Here is an 18,177-nt window from a genome sequence, read left to right as displayed (position 1 = left end):
TACACGCACAAACACTGAAAAGTCAGGTTTCGAAACGCTTTACAAATCCTTGACAAAAGTCGTGGGTTTTATATTCACATTCTGCTTTTTAGAGCCGTCCTTTGGGAAAGTTTAGTTCGTTTCATGGGTGTGTGATGTATCTGGAAGAACACCTTTAGTAATGTTAACTTTAGCAAGCACACTAGTTTGCTAACATAGCTCATGAGACTAGCTTGCATTTTGATCGTCCAAATATAAACAGGTTACATTATATCAATATTTTATTATGATATAAACTTTATATACATTTTTAAAAAACGATCAGTGGTGAAATTTAACTCTCGTTTGTCTCAAATAGTACGTTTGAGTTAAAAGTCAAAGTACTTATTTCAATCTCACATCACTTTATGCCTCTGTGACTTTCTCACAGAAAAATATTAATATACTGCGATCACCACAACTGTCTGAAAGCTTTAGCTAGTAATATTTATGGGCAATGTCCCATAGTGACAGCTGAAAATAAACTAAAAGGATATGATTCTTTTGTATGTTTCAGATAAAATGAAGGGTAAACTGATGTAGTAAATATCCTTCTGCTGATTAAATTTTTCTTTTTGGCAACATCATAATTTTCTTGACAGGGAAAGATATCCGAGGTGACACCAGATAGACTCCTAAGTAGGGCTGGGTATCGTCACTGATTTCTAGAATCGATTCAATTCCGATTCACAAGGTCCCGAATCGATTCGATCCACGATTCGATTTAATTCGATTCGATTCGATTTGAATCTGGGAAATTTTGACAGTCAGAAATATTATAATTCAGATCAGTACATTTACATATTTTTGTATCTATTAAAAGGAAGCTGACACACGCAAGACTTTATCAAAGGTGTGAGCATCACAGCAGAGGCCTTTGTGTCAAAGTAGCTGAAGATAAAACACAGAAAAACATGAAGGTGATTTTTCCTGGCCTGGGATTTTATAAAAATAATCTGCAGTACATCAAAAATGAAAGAAAACCATTAATCAACACATGAACATTACCTCTGAAGTTACAGCGGTTTTATTAGAGACACGGCTAAGCGTTTTGCATTTTGCTTAATTTTAAAAAGTTTAAATTTGTTCAATATTGAACGGCAGAAATTAGGTTTACTTTTCGGAAGTAAGTAAAAGGGGAAAAAAAACGTCGGCCGACAGCGCTGTAAACAACGGTAGACTTGTGCGTAACAAGCAAGCGAATAATGCAGAAAAGAGAGAGAGAGAGAGAGAGAGCTGTGCATGAAGTGTGATTTTTATACTGAAAAGTCAGCAAAAGTCAGAGGGAATTCATGACGATGTTTATGTGAAGCGTAGTTTGGATCTTCTTTTGCTGCTGGTTCGGTCAATATTGTTTGGAGAGAGATAAAACTAACAGCCATATGATCAGCGCAAAAAGGGCGTAAACACACAGCGCGGACCCGCGGATCAGAATCAGCGAGCTGTCGGCTTTCAGCCCCGACCGTCAGCTGAGAAAGGCGACATCTCACTGATTCTGATCCGCGCTGTGTGTTTACGTCTTTGTGCAGAAGCCGTGTACCTGCTCTCATTTACTGTCTTAGCTGTTTGGTGGTTGTTGAAATTTTGTGAGGTTTCACCAGAGATTCTGGCATTTCGGGCAAAATAAATTAATATTAAAAAATCGATTCAGGATTTTAATGAATCGATTTTACGTTACCCAAGCCAGAATCGATTTTAATCGATAAATCGATTATAAAAACCCACCCCTACTCCTAAGTCTTACTCTAAATGCTCAAACTGTATAAGACAGTTATTACAGATGATCAAATATGGCAAAAAGCCAGAATCAATAATCAATCAATAAATAAACAATAGCTCAACCTACAGATCTTGATGATTTTTTTTCTACATTTGCTCAAATCATGTTCAAGTATTGAGATCTGACAGGAGAGAACTGGTATATTTAAGAAATCGTCAGGGTGACCTTTCTTTCGACAGTGTTGAGCTGTTTTCATACATGAATTTCGGACATTTTCGGTGAAACTGGGTCAGTAGATTTTCCACAGCTATCCAATCCACCTCAGACATGCGTGCATTACTGGAAATACTTTGCAGGCTTTAAGCGAAGGAGCCTCCTGGACAGGGTGAGAAGAAGCCGGGACGCATGACGGCGACTCACTAGCAGTGAATGCACTGGAAAAATATCTGTACCAGAGAGCTCGCAGACTAAAAGAGCAGCCAATCTCCGACCTAGAGAGCGGTGGATGTTTATCACACTGCGCTTCATTCGGTGAGCACTACAAAAGTTCAGGGCTGCAATGCATTTGTGAAAACTGCTTAATACTATTAACGCTTTGCAAAGTCCCGATTGCCCTAAGTTTGAGCTCTGAAGGCGGACTGTATTACACAAGTTAGGCATGGGCTTTCTGAATTTACTGCACACATCTGAAAGAGGATTTCTACATAGAAATGTATAGAAACTGTGTTGTCAGTGTGTGGGAAAGTAGTAATGGCTGCCATCAGGCCTCTTAAGCCCCAGGTACTGACTGACTAACAGCTGGTAACCCCCCTCCCCCTCCGTCTCTTCCTGAGAAGCCAGAGAGTCTGTAGGCTATCGCTGCTCAAAGAGGCAGATTTCAGCAGGAGAGGCTAAACAACACATTCCGCAGGCACTGCCTATAAGCACCACTCAGCCTCACACACCCTGAAACAACACACACACAAAGAATGAGAGGCAGGCAGCTGAGTGTTGAGGGTCATCCAAGGGGTACTTACCACCTTCAATCCTTTCTTTCAGTTAGCGCCTAATTTGCATGTCTACATTTTGCCCCGTTAAAAATCTGCATCCTCACTTATATGTTTCTATTTCAATAGATTAACTAGTGTCCATACTATCTTTATGTCAGTGGTTTACCTGACAAGTGTCTGCAGTTCCCAACCAACCAATTTTGAAGTTATTATATTGGCGATACGTACAGGCTGATACAGATTAACACTAAATGTGGATATTTTTTTTTTATTTAAAAAAAAATAATCTAAAAACGTAATTTTAAAGATCATTTTGCAACTAAAAATGTCCAAACATTTGCATGCAATAACAGTAAATTGTGTCTTAAGCATCAGTTATTTCAGTGGAGGACAGCTGGAGACCCGATGGGGTAGTAGTCAGTCCTGTTATGCCAAACACTTCTTGGAGGTCTGCTTGAAGACAGCTGTCTGGGTGCATGGCTAGCTGATACATTCGTCTGCACTCACCGCGTGCAAACCATCTGATGATAAAATTGATTTTGGTGGGATCCAAGCGGACACTAGCAGACCCACAGACATAGGAAGTATCATCTCCACCTAAGCCTCTGTTTTATGCTTGTTAACTCGCCTCCTGTCAACATAAATGGCTGAATTCTCACTGCGACTGCATAACTGAGCTGAAAAATAAATAACCACAAAAAAAGACGATATCTGAAAATAATGTCACCTTACTGATGATTTTATCAGTGTGCAAGAAGAACCATAGAATACAGTTTGGGAATGAAGTTTTATAGATATCCTTCCCCAGCTGCACTGCAACACCACAGTGGTGCTTTCAGCTTTCAGCAAGTGTTAACAAAATGTTCTGATTTTGGTTGTTAGTGTAGATATGGGTGCAACTTTAAGATTTAAAAATTGATGCACTCATTTACATGCAATGTTCACATGACCCGAGGGCAAGAAAAACTCCACAAAAAAAAAAAACCTCCACCAAAAAAAAAAACAAAAAAACAAAAAACTCCACAAAATTTTTTTTTTTTTTTAGAAAGAGCGAGGAACAATCGCTTTTCCCGAACATTTCATTCATGTCGGCGCTCTCCGTGGAGCCACAACTGATTGAGACACCGATACTGCTTCATCGGAGTAATTGCCGACGTATCGACGATTCCACACAACATTAATCTAACCTATAGATTTTTACATTGGGGGGAAGCTGAATGAGCTCATAGGATGACGGGAGGCGAGAGGTGGAGAGACAGCTGTTTGTTTGAGAGATGGTGCCATCAAATGGTAGGGACTTTTCCCGGAAGACACATTGCCCAGATATACTTTTCACTTCACATCACCCTGTGGAGCTGGAAAGCACTCTGATGTGGAGTCAGCGTGAGACTCAAAAACACTTTTGCACAAAAACGTAGACTGCCATTTAGTCAGATGGTCATCAGCAGACATACACAAATGCAGGAGATGACACACACACACACACACACACACACACACTCATGACCCACATTGACTTGTGCCACAGGTACAGCACTCTCGCTGAAGGACATGAGGGTTATCCACATGGCTCGGTGGGTAATTCTGTGAATTCATGGTCGCTACATTAGTGCTCTGATGAGCTCGCTGTGAGCACGGCAGAGAGAGAGAACATGGACTCATGGCCGCGTACCATCCCTCTTCCACAGACAAATGGCTTGCAGCCAACAGTCAAGTATATGGAACATGAAACACATGATAAAACATGCAATTAAGAGCTTCCGAGCTGCTGTGGAGACCGCTGGTTACATATTTCCTTACTGATTAATGGAGGAGCATTGGAAAGGGAAAGGGTTAGAGAACCCGCCAGGAGTGTTGGGTAACGAGGCATGGTGGCAGATTTATGTCTCCTTCGTCCCCTCCCCCCAATCTGATGTACCCATGACAAAGTGCCGTTAGCCGTCCCCCCATCCCATCTCCTTGAAATGTCATTACATGTTCACATGTAGCAGGTAAGCAGAAATGGAACGAAGATGGGCATTAATGCTAATGAGAACTGGGCTTTGGCCTTTTGTGTCCACTCCCAAAGGCCTCCTTCCATCATTCCATTGCCCGAGTCCATATCCCAATCCCAAACATCTCAATTGTTCAACTGGACTCTCTTCACATGCATAGAAATTTACCACTTCTTCTTCTTCTCTTTTTTAACCTTTTAGCAAAGCCCACATTTTATGACTCCTGCTTTCCACGCTCTTCCACTTTGTCTGTCGCCCCGCTGCCTGTGTGTCTGTGTGAGTGAATTACCTTCAGTCTGTCTTTTGGCAGTGCCTGGGCTCCTTTCATGATGACCTCCTGAACTCTCTCAACAGACAGGTCACTTCCAGCCTGCTCCAGACGCTGACTGAAGAAACCAATAACCTAAAGGTCAAACAGGAGGAAACAGCCAATCACAAACTTGCCATAGGGTCTTTTAGCTTGCCTTAAAGTGCTTTGAGGTGACTGTTGTTGTAATTTGGTGCTATAGAAATAAAATTTAATTGGACTGAATACAGTTGGAGTATTTAGGGGTAAACACAGAATTTAAATACAAATTACCACCAATACAGTGTCCTCAGTTTTTCATGTTTTGCCAGGAAAATGGGAAATAGGTGCAGTTATTTATTGAAATGTGCAAACATACATGGGAATATAGTATATAAGACAAAAGCACAGTTTGTATAATTCTTACAAGCTTGAAAATCAATATGTTGGTGCAAAAACTGTTATTTTATGTTTGTGAAACTACGCTATATCAGGCATTTTTTGTAGATTTAACTAAGGAAATGTGGGGGAATTGTGACAGGCTGCTAGTAACAGATTGTCTAAAGATATAATAAAAAAAAAGGTTCTTTGCCAAGTTGTCTTCAAGCGTAGACACAAAATTAAGATGTCTCTTTTGTTTGAATGGTCATTGTTAAGTGTCTTAACAAAACATATGTGATAAAGCAGGCAGTGTCCAAAGCAAAATCCACTTTTTATCCAATAAAATAGAAGAAAATATAACTCGCTGATGAAATTTAACTCTTGTTGATTATCTCCTCAAAAATAAATGGTTATTTTAAAATATTTCTCGTCAGGTTTTGTGTTAATGCAGTTATTGATATCTTTGTTCCATTTTGTTCTACTTGTAAGTATAAATCAGCTGGTAGCATTAGCAAAAAATAAATAAATAAAAAATCAATATTCACTCTTGTCTGTGTTTCCTAATACACACACGGGACCTTGTTCTCATTGAGCTTTAATGTCAAGTCCCAGCTCCATCACGACCCTCTCCAACTCTTCTAATCCCTGTTTGGAGCTGTCACATTAATATTTCAGCAGCCACACCCGATATGATGACACCGGGTGCAATATGAAGATCTAGGAACAAAATGGCATCATGCTACACGCGTAGGCCTGAGAGACCTCAGCTGTGTAAACAACAACACTGGTCAGTGTTCCAAAGGTGGTTTGAACATGACGTTAGAGGAATCTGTGCTGAACCTACAGTACGTCGACAGCTCGGTTTCATTTAAGGCAAAATATTGCCGCTTCCATAAACGGCCATTTAAACACGTGCATGGGCTGCCATGTTTCCTAGCAACAGTAACTCGCTTCTGTAAATGCTTCTTTATAAGGATACAGCACAGCACACACTATTCAGATAAACCAGCCACATTAAGGCACCTACCAAATATTATGTAGGACCAGAAAAAACAACTCGGATCTGCAGTATCAGCTACCGTGACATGAGCAGCAGATCCTTTAAGTCTTGTAAGTTGCAAGGTGGGGCCTACGTGGATCAGACTTGTTTTTCTAGCACATCCCAGATATGCTCAGTCAGATCGAGAACTGGGGAATTTGGAGACAGAGTTAGTACCTTGAAGTCTGTTGTTGTATTCTTTAAATCTTAAACAAGCACTGCGGTGGGGCAGGGGTGCGTTAGCCTGCTGAAATGGGTTACTGCCACCAGGGGATACTTTTGCTTACTTTTCTGAAAAGGTGTATGTAGTGTGCAACGTGTTAAAGTATGCAGTAGGTGTACATTCCACATGCCAGGGCTCAACCTCTTGCAGCGCATCATGGTCCAGATCATCACACACGCTTTCCATAATGCTCTTTTGGTGCCATTTCACCCCAGGTAAAGGTTGCCAATACATGCACGGGTCTCCTTAAAGCTTTTAACTGTAAACATAGATCTGCACGTCTGTGACTTTGCCTCAAACTGGAGCGGACATTGTGCGCAGATGCCCCGGGCACCTTCTCAGTTCAGAGTGCCACGTTAGCGCGACACTTCGAATAAACTGCAATCGTCCTTTCGATGGATGAGTCAGTCAGCTGACCTAAACCTAAGTTTCATTGATCGAGGGCTAAAAGGCAGAGAGACTTACAAACAAGCAGCAATATATGCTCTTCTAATAAATCACATTTTTGTTCATATTTTTTTTAAAGCAAAAAAAGATGCAGCCGTGGACCACCCAGCATTTGGCACATATCCACGTGTTCCAAACCTCAGGCTTCAAGCATTAAAATAATCATTGTATTTATGATAGTGTATGTTTATCAAATTACACTTAAGCCTGTTAGAAGACAGACAAAAAGTGGCTATAATTGGAAGAATGAGTAGATTTAATTTTGGACTGGACTGGCTTGACTGGTGCCATTACAATGAGATGTTTAAAGAGTTGCAGCTGATCATAAATCGAGATGATTTGCAAAGCTGGGTGAATTCTGCTTATTGTCAGCGGAAAAAAACTTAGAAAATGTCAAAAACTTTTCATTTTAAATATGTAGTTCACTGGAATTAAAAATTATTCAATGCTTTCTGGGTTTAACCTCAAAGAAGAAATCTAAGAAAGTATTTTTTGTGTTTCCACTGCTCTTCTAAGTTTTTCCCTGAAGAAATGTTTGGTGTTCCTTAATTACAAAAAAAAAAAGAACTATTACAAATTCCTTTTAAAGCTCTTTTTTGTCAGAGCAACATTAAAAAATGCTTCTACAGGCAGTTTTGTTTCTCAGTGTGGGCTGCTTTAAAGATTTCAAGCACACCAGAGTTCATGCACTATGTGTGTCTACATCTATCTAATACTAATCTCTTCATTAACTCAGAAGGCCTCCCCCATATGGGCTTATTTTAGAAGAGCAAAAAAGCCGCCTCGCATCCTGAATAGCCTCGGGGAAACTGACTTAACCGAGGGATTCTACCTAGGCATGCCTCCCTCATACTTATGGATAACTGTAAAAGCCTGTGGCAATGTATGCAGCAACCCCCATCCTCTGCACACACACACTCATACCCACCAAAGCTTCCTTTCCCTTCTCTACGTGACTGTGAATGACAGATTTCTCGCGTCCCTTCTTACTTATACACCACGCATACTCATTGAATGTTTGAGATGTAATGTGCAGATACTTGACACCAGTGGACTGATTAATTCAATCATACTACTTAAGTCTTTCATTCTTTATTGCCTGACTGCAATCTTCTGGCCCGGCTTTTTCAACATTTCTGAGCAGACAAAGAGGACACTGCAGAAAAAACTGTCAGGCTTCTCTTAATTCACTTGTGATGCTTTGTGCGATTCCTAGTTTAAAAAAACCAAACAACAACCCTCAAACAGGCTGACCGTGTCGAGGTTCTGCATGATGTCCTGGAAGGACGGGTGCGTCCTGAACTGCTCAAAGAGCTCCCTCTTGTAGAGCAGTGCGTACACCAGGTTAGGGTTGTGGTGTAGAGAGTTGCACAGGCAAGAGTTGATGATTTCCAGCATCATGCGGATGACTTCCTCAATCACACTCAGGTCCTGGGCCTGGAGGGAGAGGGAGGATGTAAAGGTTAATTGGTTTCCCACTAGACTGGTTCCACTTATTATATTGTTTTTAAATGATTGTTTTCTGATAGAACGATCAGCAGGGGGTAACAGACAGATGGCAGAAATGGCAGCAGGGATCAGAGGAAGGACAAAAAAGTAAAGCATGAATGTCAGCCAAGGTCTTAGCAAGTGACAGAAGGGTGATCTTTTAAACCAGATATCAGGTCGTGTTGGCCTGTGTTTCCTTGTGTGGCAAAGACGGCAACTCAGTGACACGTGACAGTCAAAGACTATAAGAAGGACGGACAAAAAGATAAAGAGTTTTAAAGCGCCTGACATGATGGTGTTGTTTTCAGCGTTGTTTCAAACTAAGTAGGCTTCTCAACACATAAACCCAAAAAGTTCATAAATAAGGATTTCCCGATGTGAACATCAACACAAGAGATTGTTGGAGAAATGAACTGAAATCCCAAAGCAGCATCAAAAACAAGTTTGACATTTTAGAAAAATATGCACAGTTGCCCTTTGGTGAAGACAAGATTGATAACATGTAATATCTATGAAGGTTCAGACGACCTCCTCCCAGCTAGGAAAAGGATCTTTCTTCTCTCACTGTGTGACTCCAACTAGCTGTGGCGGCCAAATGGTCGCTCGGAGATCGAGCATGTTGCACCCTCGACCTCCAGTCTCCAAACAATGCCGGTCGGATTCTCAGACAGATTGACAAAGGTTTGCAAAATGACTGTTATTTAATTTACTAACGGAGCCAATTCGCTAACGTGTTGCAATCAGTCTGAGTCGGTCTCCCACAATGAGTGTAACTAGTCTGGGACACGTCTTTTTATAATTGTGGACTTGATTTTACCGGTTGTCAGCAGGTTCCCGTCATATTCCTAAGTAAAAGCTAAACTCTCTTATTTTGTTGTTAAATTAGCATCGTGCAGCACATACGTCACCATTTGAGAAAGAACTCTTGTTTCAGATCTACCAGCTTCTGACTGGATTCTCAATGTAGGTTGTCAATTCTGTTTAATTTGCATTTCTGCGCATGTAAACAGCATTAACCAGTGCATTATCATAAACTGACAGCATGTAATTGTCAACTTGTCCACATATCATCCCCATTTCGTGACTGCATTTTATTGCAGTTTTATGGCAGCTGACTGCAAGTGGTTGCAGACCTGGTCCCCATCTTTGAAGCAACAGTTTCAAAGCCAATAAGATTCCAGGTTCTTTGACTTATAGTTGATTTAATTGTGGTTGTTCCCACTATTACTGTGACTGCAGCAATATGATGTTCAATTTTAGTAGCTCCTTTTGCTCAAGAGCGGTGAAACGCTACTTTTGTCCTTCCAAAGAAACAGTTCAACAAATAACCCCCTTTACAAAGGCAATCTGTTATTTTTACATTTTTGTTTTTGTGCAGATTAAACAAGAGACACAATCTGTGAGCTTGAGAGATGCGGGTGCAACAGAAATATTTTGTTGGCTTTGGAGACGGTCCAACTACCGCCTCCGTGTTTTCAGCCTTTATGATAATCTAGATAAGCTAGGAGAGCTAGCTGCTGACTAAAGCGTCACAGTGATCACATACGTATGACAGTGGTATTAATCTTAACATCCAACCATAAAAGTAAATAAAAAAAATTATATTTTATTATCCCTGCATTCAAAATGTTCATAATTAAGTGTACAAATGAAAAAGTCCTTAATTTTGTACTTAGCGCGAGTAGTGTGAAGCACTCGGCCACTCTTTTTACTTTCAATAGCTTCAGTTATTAATTAGATGAACAATCTTTTTAATAACTTGCAGTTAAAGCAGTCAGTAGGAGAATCCTTTCTACATAGTGAGAAAGGTTTTCAGTGTCGCTGATGTTTTTAAATGATGATAAAGATGTCTGCACCTGTCAACCTTTAAAGTTCGGTTTCATTTACCTTATCAGCGTGTTTATGCTACAGAAACCTTGGACCTTAATCTGCGTGGTGGTAACTCGTAAAACATGCGCCTACTTGTAGCCTTTAATGATATTGAAAATGGCTTTCATCATTAACGGAAGTCTATGCAGCTAGAGGAGTTTGGTTTCATCACACAACCTGCTTTTAATGGAAAAAGGCATGCTTTAAGAAATCTGGTTTATTGTTCTTTAGTTACTTCATTCACAACAATCCGTCTACAAGAGAGACAGACAGACGCCACCGTGATGAGATAACGTCTTTTTGGCGTGTTCAATGGTGGCGCACAACAAGAAAACAGTAGAGAGCGTGGGAAAATGAATAATCTACAGAGAGATAAAAACTTTGGTCAACAGAGTTCATGACTGATTTCCCATGGTGTGACAGCTGTGGGCAGAGCGTTACAAAATCTACCGTCTACGTTTGATGATATTGCAAGATAAGCTCCATAAATGAGAAACCAGAAAAATATAACTCAATAGCACCGTGACTCATCTCAATTAAACCAAGCACTACTAACCACGAGTATCAGTTTCTCTTCACTCCCAAAAAGACAAAAATATGGTCTCTGCTTAACAAATACTTAAATTTACTGCTTAAAAAGAAATTCTAAAAATCTGCTCAGCGACTTCTTTTTTTTTTAACATATACAGTATACAGCATCTATGTTAGGCCAAACAGAGTCAAAGAGCCGCCTGTGTAAGCAGCTCAGAAGAAGCAGCTAGAACAACAAAATGCAAACTAAGAGAATGCAGGAGTCAGGGACATCCAAAGCAGCTTAGCTTAATGCAATGGACTTCTAATGAAATCAGTCCATCGGTAGTCTGACCACAACTGTAACACGCGACGTAGATTATCTGACAGGTTTTAGTTCGGATCCTGGATCTTTAAAGATCCTTGCATGCCTCCAAGCAGATATGAATAAATATGTGTGCTCCATTTTGAACATTCTTCATTTTGCAGTGTTGTCTGAATATATAAAAAGTATTATAATTACTATTACTATATGTAAGAATAACATGACATAAAATTTCAATGAAAAGATCTCCCAGTGCCTAGTAAAAACTACCCAAACCAAGATATGTCTGCAAAAACCAGCAGATGGGTGAGAGGAGAAAGAGGTGTGCCTTATACCAAAGTGTTTATGAATTCAGTGTGTAATAATGCTCAGTAGTGTGCATTTATCACAAGATGTTTACTCAGCTAAAGTTTGCCCGTCTTGTTTTAGTTGTGCCACAGCAAAAATGTAATTAATGATATAATGCTGATAATATGACCTCAGTCCTTTATGTGGATGTAGAAACTATGACAGTGACAGTGAAACGCAGGCAGTTATCCTTACTATTCACAACTGTCAAAATGTCTCGTGTGAAATGCGTCATTTTAAGTGGTTTTCATACGTGAACTTTGGGCAATTTTGGGCGACCTGCATTAGGATATTTTCCACAGCTGTCCTTTCTCACATGTAGCACATACAGTAGCAGGAAATAGGCAGTTTCAGTCACGTTTGTACTATTAGGAAATGCTGCGTATTGTAGGTAAAGTATGCAGCATATCACCAAAACCCAACACCATCCAGCCTTTAAGAAGGAATCTGTTGGGTTAAAGCAGCACACGTTTGTGTTCTCACATGTACCTCTGTCGGCAATGGTGCATAAATATATGAATGCTATGACAAAAACATATTTAACGTCACTTTTCCAAACATTTAACTGACCAGTTCAGCCTGTCGGTCTGAAAACCTTTAATCATTGTCTTTGCTTTGCAGGAAGCCTCGCCTTAGACAGTTACTCATTAGAAACTTCCTCTGGGTTTGCACGCTGCCACATTTCAGCTTGAAGTAAAATTCCTGTAACGTTCATTAGAATAGGCAGCAGAGATGGCAAAGCTTTCTGATAAAGAAAAAGAAAAAAAAAGATTTATTTATATTTCACAAGGTCTCATTCTTGAGCCGGGCACAACGTGAGCTTTTATATTCGCCACAGCACACTTATGCTTAGTGATTCATTTGCATCACTGTTCTGCTGATGACCTGTTTTGACCAAGAATTTGCAATATCTGATTCGAAACAGCAACATGGTGAGACTCCTGCTGCGAGCTGATTGGCCACCGAGTCTACCTCCAATCTGGGCAAATCATCTGTAACAGAACTGCATGTGGTAGCATTTTATATTCCATCTTCGGTGCCCTGCTTTGAGAGAAGTTCTTATCTTATAAATAACTTTGCTTGCTGTGATGCTTTTTTTTTAATGCACATAATCAGTCCCTGAAAAAAAGCCGGGGGATTAAGATAACAGTAAATAGCTGTGTTCTTTTGTGCACTGAAAAAGGTTACTTTAGAAATATAATGGGTTACAGATTATTGGTTGCGCTGCTGAAAATGTAATTACTAGGGCAACCCTTTAAAATTAATTCAGAATGATGTATCTTATTATTTTTTGTTTACGGTGTGATTACTTTTCTACCAAATGTATTTTTTAAACCAGGCAAATCCAGCTGCTGCAGGTTACAGAGGTGTTACAAACAAGCTTCACAGTGAACGGCGATGCTGGAATCTGTGTCAGAAGTGTCGGAAATGCTGAAGTCCAGCACTGAAAGGCATTCTTGTCCAGTGATGTGGCCGACTATCACAGGTGGGGTCGCAGGCATGGAAACGGGTTGCTCAAAGCAATGTGCATCGATTTGACTGGAAGAGAACCAAGGAAAAAGAAGGCTCGGACGTGACCCAAAGGCTGCAGCAGGGGTAGCCTAGATTTGAGTCCACTCCAGACCACTTCCTGCATGTCATCCCCCCGCCACCCGCTCCTTCTCCCTGCTTTCCTGTCTGCGCTCTACACTTTGCTGTCAAATAAAGACTGTAAACCTTGTAAGCCATCCTATTCTCCAACAGCTTTGCTGACCTGTGTAGCTCTCTGACAGAAGCCACTCAAGCCCAGCAAAATGATGAAGAAGGATTGAACAGTTCTAGATTTATGATCTTTATCGAAAACAATGCATTCAGATTTTGTGAACACCATCAATGCAACTGGTAACGAAACTCTAGTTATTTCGACACACATCCAATAACATTGCTGCACTGATTTCCACAAGCATGATGGTTGAAGGTGTTGAGCTTTAACCGGCAGACGTGGAGAGGCAATAGGAAGGCAGGAGAGCCAGCTCTAATGAGGATTGATTGTGCGTCTGGAAGCAGAGGTGGCTCTCTGAGCTCGACTCCACTGCCTAGCTATACTTGCTCCACTCTTTTCCGCAGTGGCAGGCCATAATTAGACAGAAAGCAGGGACAGATAAGAGAGAAAACTGAGTAGGAGGATGTGGAGGCAGGAGGAGGAGGACAGCAACAAAAATGGTAGCATAGATGATAAGAGAGTATGGGGGGTAGGGGGGCTAGCTGATGGAGAAAACGGACGTGACGAAGAGGAGACAAAAGCAGGAGAGGGAGGCAGAGTAGGAGTGAAGGATGCCTGGTGTGTTTGTTCTCCAGCTCTGCACCAAGCTTAATGAGATTAGTCTGGCAGGGAAAAAATGCCACACTGGGGAATTCAGGTCACATGAAAATAGGCTAGCTAGACGTCTGCCTGGCCTTGTGTGTATGTTTGTCAAGTGGATGAGATTAAGAGGTCCACGGTCTGGTTGAAACCCAGACAGGATTTAAATATCTTGGCGGCGACTCCTCTTCCACTTCCCACTCTGTCCTTTTGCACTTTTTTTCTCTTCAAACTGCATCCTCAGCCAGAAAAAACAAACAAAAAACCCCCCAAAAAACACTTGACATGTGTTTGTTTGACAGCATATTCTTCCTACCTCTCCCTCCTCTTTTTGCCTTATTCTCTCTTAGTCATACATCGTTTTCCAACCTTGTGCCTTGTCGTTTGGTCACAGCCACTCATGCCGCTATTTCTCGTCTTCTCTCCACCCAGGAAAACATAGGTGAGTCATATCATTAGCCTCAATGATCCCGTCCTGTTTTACTTGCATCACCATTCACAGAAACCCTATTGGAAAGCAAAGCGTTTATATGCACCCTTCACCCTTCCCCAACTCTGTGCAATTCTGCTGTTAATTCTTAAACATACCGAGTGTAAATGTGTCGCATCTGCAGGCGTGGTGACCTCTGCTGTGTCTGACAACTGACAGTTTGTAGATGCAAGCAGTGACTAGAAAGCCAGAGCCCGTCCTTTCTATCATACCCACACATGTTTTTAAGCGAGCGTTTGTGAGTGCGGACAGGGTGTTTAGAGACATAGACATGAAAATCCCTGTAAAGTAGGAGCTGGCATCATTAAACCAATAGCTTAGTGATTCCCTGGCCGGCCCTGCTGCTCACTGTAGGCTGTTGCAGGGCAGACAAACCAGACATATTAAGAAAGAGCACTGATGAAGACAAGGGCATGAGGATACAAACAGAAAGAGTGAAAAGCCACACCTACAGGTTGAATAAAGCACAGTGGAGGAAAAGGATGAAGAGTTGGAAAAAAAGCCACGTGGACAGACAGAGAGGGTCAGACTGGCTGAGCAGCAGCAGCAGCCTGCCCTTGTCTTTTGGGAGCTTTTTTTTTTTTTTTTTTTTTTTTTTATTAAATAGGTCATTGTCTGACCCGCATTATGGTACCACAGCCATGTCATAATCACACCATTTTGAAGAGCATTGTGCTCAGGTCAGCTTCTCATTACCCCATAGCTTCACATACCCACAAAACATCCTTTGTTGGATGCACACAGAGAAAAAGAGAAAAAAGTGTGTGTGTGGCGACAAAGTTGGACCCTAAAGAAAAACAGCAGCATCAACACAATGTGATTATGCTGGATGCTCTCTGCATCACCGTCTCGTGTGTGATGGCAGGATCCCGTGTATTGGCGTCCATATACCTTATCCTGATTAAATAGGCACACTACTTTTCTGAGACTTGGCTAGCGCTAACAGCGGGGCGGCTTGGGTGGGGAATGAAGGCAGTACTGTGGGTCATGTGGGTCATGACGTGAGTGATAATGATAAAAAAAAGATGACGCCAACTGCTGCAACAGCACTCTGGGAGATAGGTAGGCAGTGCTAATTGATCTGCTACGAGCTGTGCTCTGTTTTGCTGTGCCTCGATCGCGAAAGGACCACGATGCAGCAGGGCTGCCCTAATTACCATTTGGAAGCAGCGGATCATTAGGACCCCAGAGCACCTGCTGCCTGCAGGGGTGGCAGTCCTACTGCCTGAGAATAGCAGCTGAAAGAGGCAGTGATAGATGACAAAAGAGAAGAGGATGGCACATATATGGAGAGACGGGCTAACAGAATAATAGTAAACTAATAACTGGGCCTAACACCGTTGTTACTGGGCAGGTGAGGGGGTGAGGGAGGGGTAACTCCTGAAAGATCAGAGACCAAATTGTGGAGTCAGTGTGTAAGCTAACTCTCACCTCTCAGCAGGAAAGCACCTTAATGAGAGGAATGCAAGGAAACAGATTTATGAGACAGAGAAGAGAAGATAATGAGCTACTTATTGCATGGCAGAGAGGTTAAGAGGTTACTTGTTACATGTGATTAGTTTATTCTATGTTCAATTTCACTAGAGGCTTAGCTACTCAGCCTGGAGCCTGAAGTTGAGTTCATTTGGAGCAGTTAAAGACCACCACTCTAAAAGATCTCATTTATCTTGGTCTCCTATAGGCAAACTCTTAATTGGAGTTCAGTTAAAAAAAAAATATGCTGGTGTCCTACGTTTATATTTCCTTAAACTATGACACAACCCAGCTCATGCTAAGATGATTTTAAGAAGTCCATCCGAGTAACAGATTTGGAACTTAAAGATTCGCATGAGGAAGTCCTCTCGAAAATGAGCAACATATATTTATTCTATCTTTCATAACTTTCCAGGAATGTACACTTGATTAATTGGCCTATAAAAGATCAGCAAATAGTACTGATAGTTTACTTAGTTGTTGTTAGATTGAAATAATCTGTTATAATCTGTTCTGGATTTATAGAAGAGTGCTCAGATCTTTGTTTGTATGTGTGACTTACACATATGGTGACAAACAACCTTGTGATGAACTGCTGAATTTTATTTTATTTTATTTTATTTGATAGTTTTCATTTATTTTTGCTACCTGGTTTTAATTGAGTAATTTTTGTAACTGTGAGACACTTGCTGCTGCCCATCTTGGCCAGGTCTCTCTTGTAAAATAGGTTTTTAATCTCAATGGTGATCTTCCTGGTTAAATTAAAAAAAAAAAAAAAGGCCTTTTCTTGTTTTAATCGAACTATAACACCTGTCTGAATAAAGCCTTATAAACAGCAGAATGCATTTCATAACATGGGGCGGTGGGGAGGTCTTTATCAGCAGGAAAAGCTGTAAAACCTATAAAAATACAGTTTAAAAAATATCAAGTTTTCCCGTCACATTAGCCAAAGTGATTAAGTGGTCTGGATTGGAGTCGTCACTGAGCTGGGATTCTGAATTGAAAGTAAGAAACAATCATCTATGTTTAACCCGTCTCATCTGGTCAACTTTAAGCTCGAGTGTGCTGTGTGGTTTAAGGTTGCTAGGATGTGAAGAGGTCTCACTTTCTCAGTCTTCTCCCTGGTGCAACAATTTATAACGTGAGAGTCCTCTGTGACCTCATCATCTTATTACCAGTTTATAAATAATCCTTTGGGGTCAACCTTTGCTGATAGCAGCATGCCTGAACTAGTGTAATAAATGGTTCATGAATTGTCTTTTTTGTGTGCAACAATACTGTGCAAAAGTCTTGAACCACCCTTTCATTTCTTTATGTTTTGCTGGGGAAAAGAGAAATAAGTACAGTGATTTTTTCAAACATGTACACACACATGGAAATACAGTTTAAAAGAAAAAAACTGAGTTTGTGCAATTCTAACAAGCTTAAAAGTCAGTATAAATAAGCTCCTATGACCGTCTTTAATCTTCAACACAGCCTGAACTCTTTTAGACAAGCTTTCTTCTAATTTGTAGACACTTCCTGTTTTACCTCCTCCACACATACTAAAAATGATTTGAAGCAAAAAGCTGAAATTTGGATGAATGATGCTGCAGATTTTCAGTTTTCAGAGCTGAACTATTGCTCATTAACACTTTAAAAATGATGACAGCCCGGCTACAATATAAAGAAATGAGGGGTGACGTTTGAACAGTATTGTATATAAGCTTGTAACTTTTATTGTGTGTTAATTCAATTTTAATATTAATGTTTATGAATACTAATTGACTAAAGTAACACCCTAAAATATGAAACTACACATTTTCATCCCTTTGTTTACATTCGGGCTACAAATCTTTTTCCATCTACACGTGAACTATGTTTGAATCATCAAACAACCTACAACACACTTAACGCAGTAGAACATCGTAAACAAGCGAATAAAAAAAGAAAATGTGCAGTGAGGCCACTTCAAATAAACTAAACAATAACTGTCAGCACAAACATTAATGCTGCTTGACTGATTACAACTACTCACTCACATAAACATCGCAGACTGTATAATAGCTCGCTTCAGAAGCACAATTTCTAGTTAACAGCTTGCATCACTGAATGATTCTGGACTTTGCACAAAAAAAAATCATTTTGTAGCTTCCTAAGAAATCCGCACATTCCTGAAAGCCCTGATAATAAACAGAAGGCATAATGTTTATTATCTGTTGATATATCCCCGGGCGCTGCTTTCCTCTTAAACAAG

General features: G+C 40.6%; 1 protein-coding gene across 4 annotated transcripts in view; it reads right to left on the bottom strand.

Annotated features, from left to right (window-relative positions):
• dym (dymeclin) overlaps window positions 1–18,177 on the bottom strand; it is a 64,101-nt gene that overhangs the window by 5,173 nt on the left and 40,751 nt on the right. For 3 of the 4 annotated variants that reach the window (XM_082541555.1, XM_082541554.1, XM_082541556.1), the window contains exons 15-16: window positions 8,352–8,534; window positions 5,011–5,124 (exon numbers count right to left, since the gene is read on the bottom strand). In XM_082541555.1, the coding sequence (XP_082397681.1) occupies window positions 5,011–5,124; window positions 8,352–8,534 (297 nt within the window). The remainder of the gene's footprint in view (window positions 1–5,010; window positions 5,125–8,351; window positions 8,535–18,177) is intronic. The other variant, XM_082541557.1, reaches the window with a different exon arrangement.

Source organism: Aulonocara stuartgranti, assembly GCF_965226115.1.
Source record: "Aulonocara stuartgranti genome assembly, chromosome: 7".
In the NCBI taxonomy this organism is placed as follows: domain Eukaryota; kingdom Metazoa; phylum Chordata; class Actinopteri; order Cichliformes; family Cichlidae; genus Aulonocara; species Aulonocara stuartgranti.
This window is presented reverse-complemented; position numbering and strand designations above follow the sequence as displayed.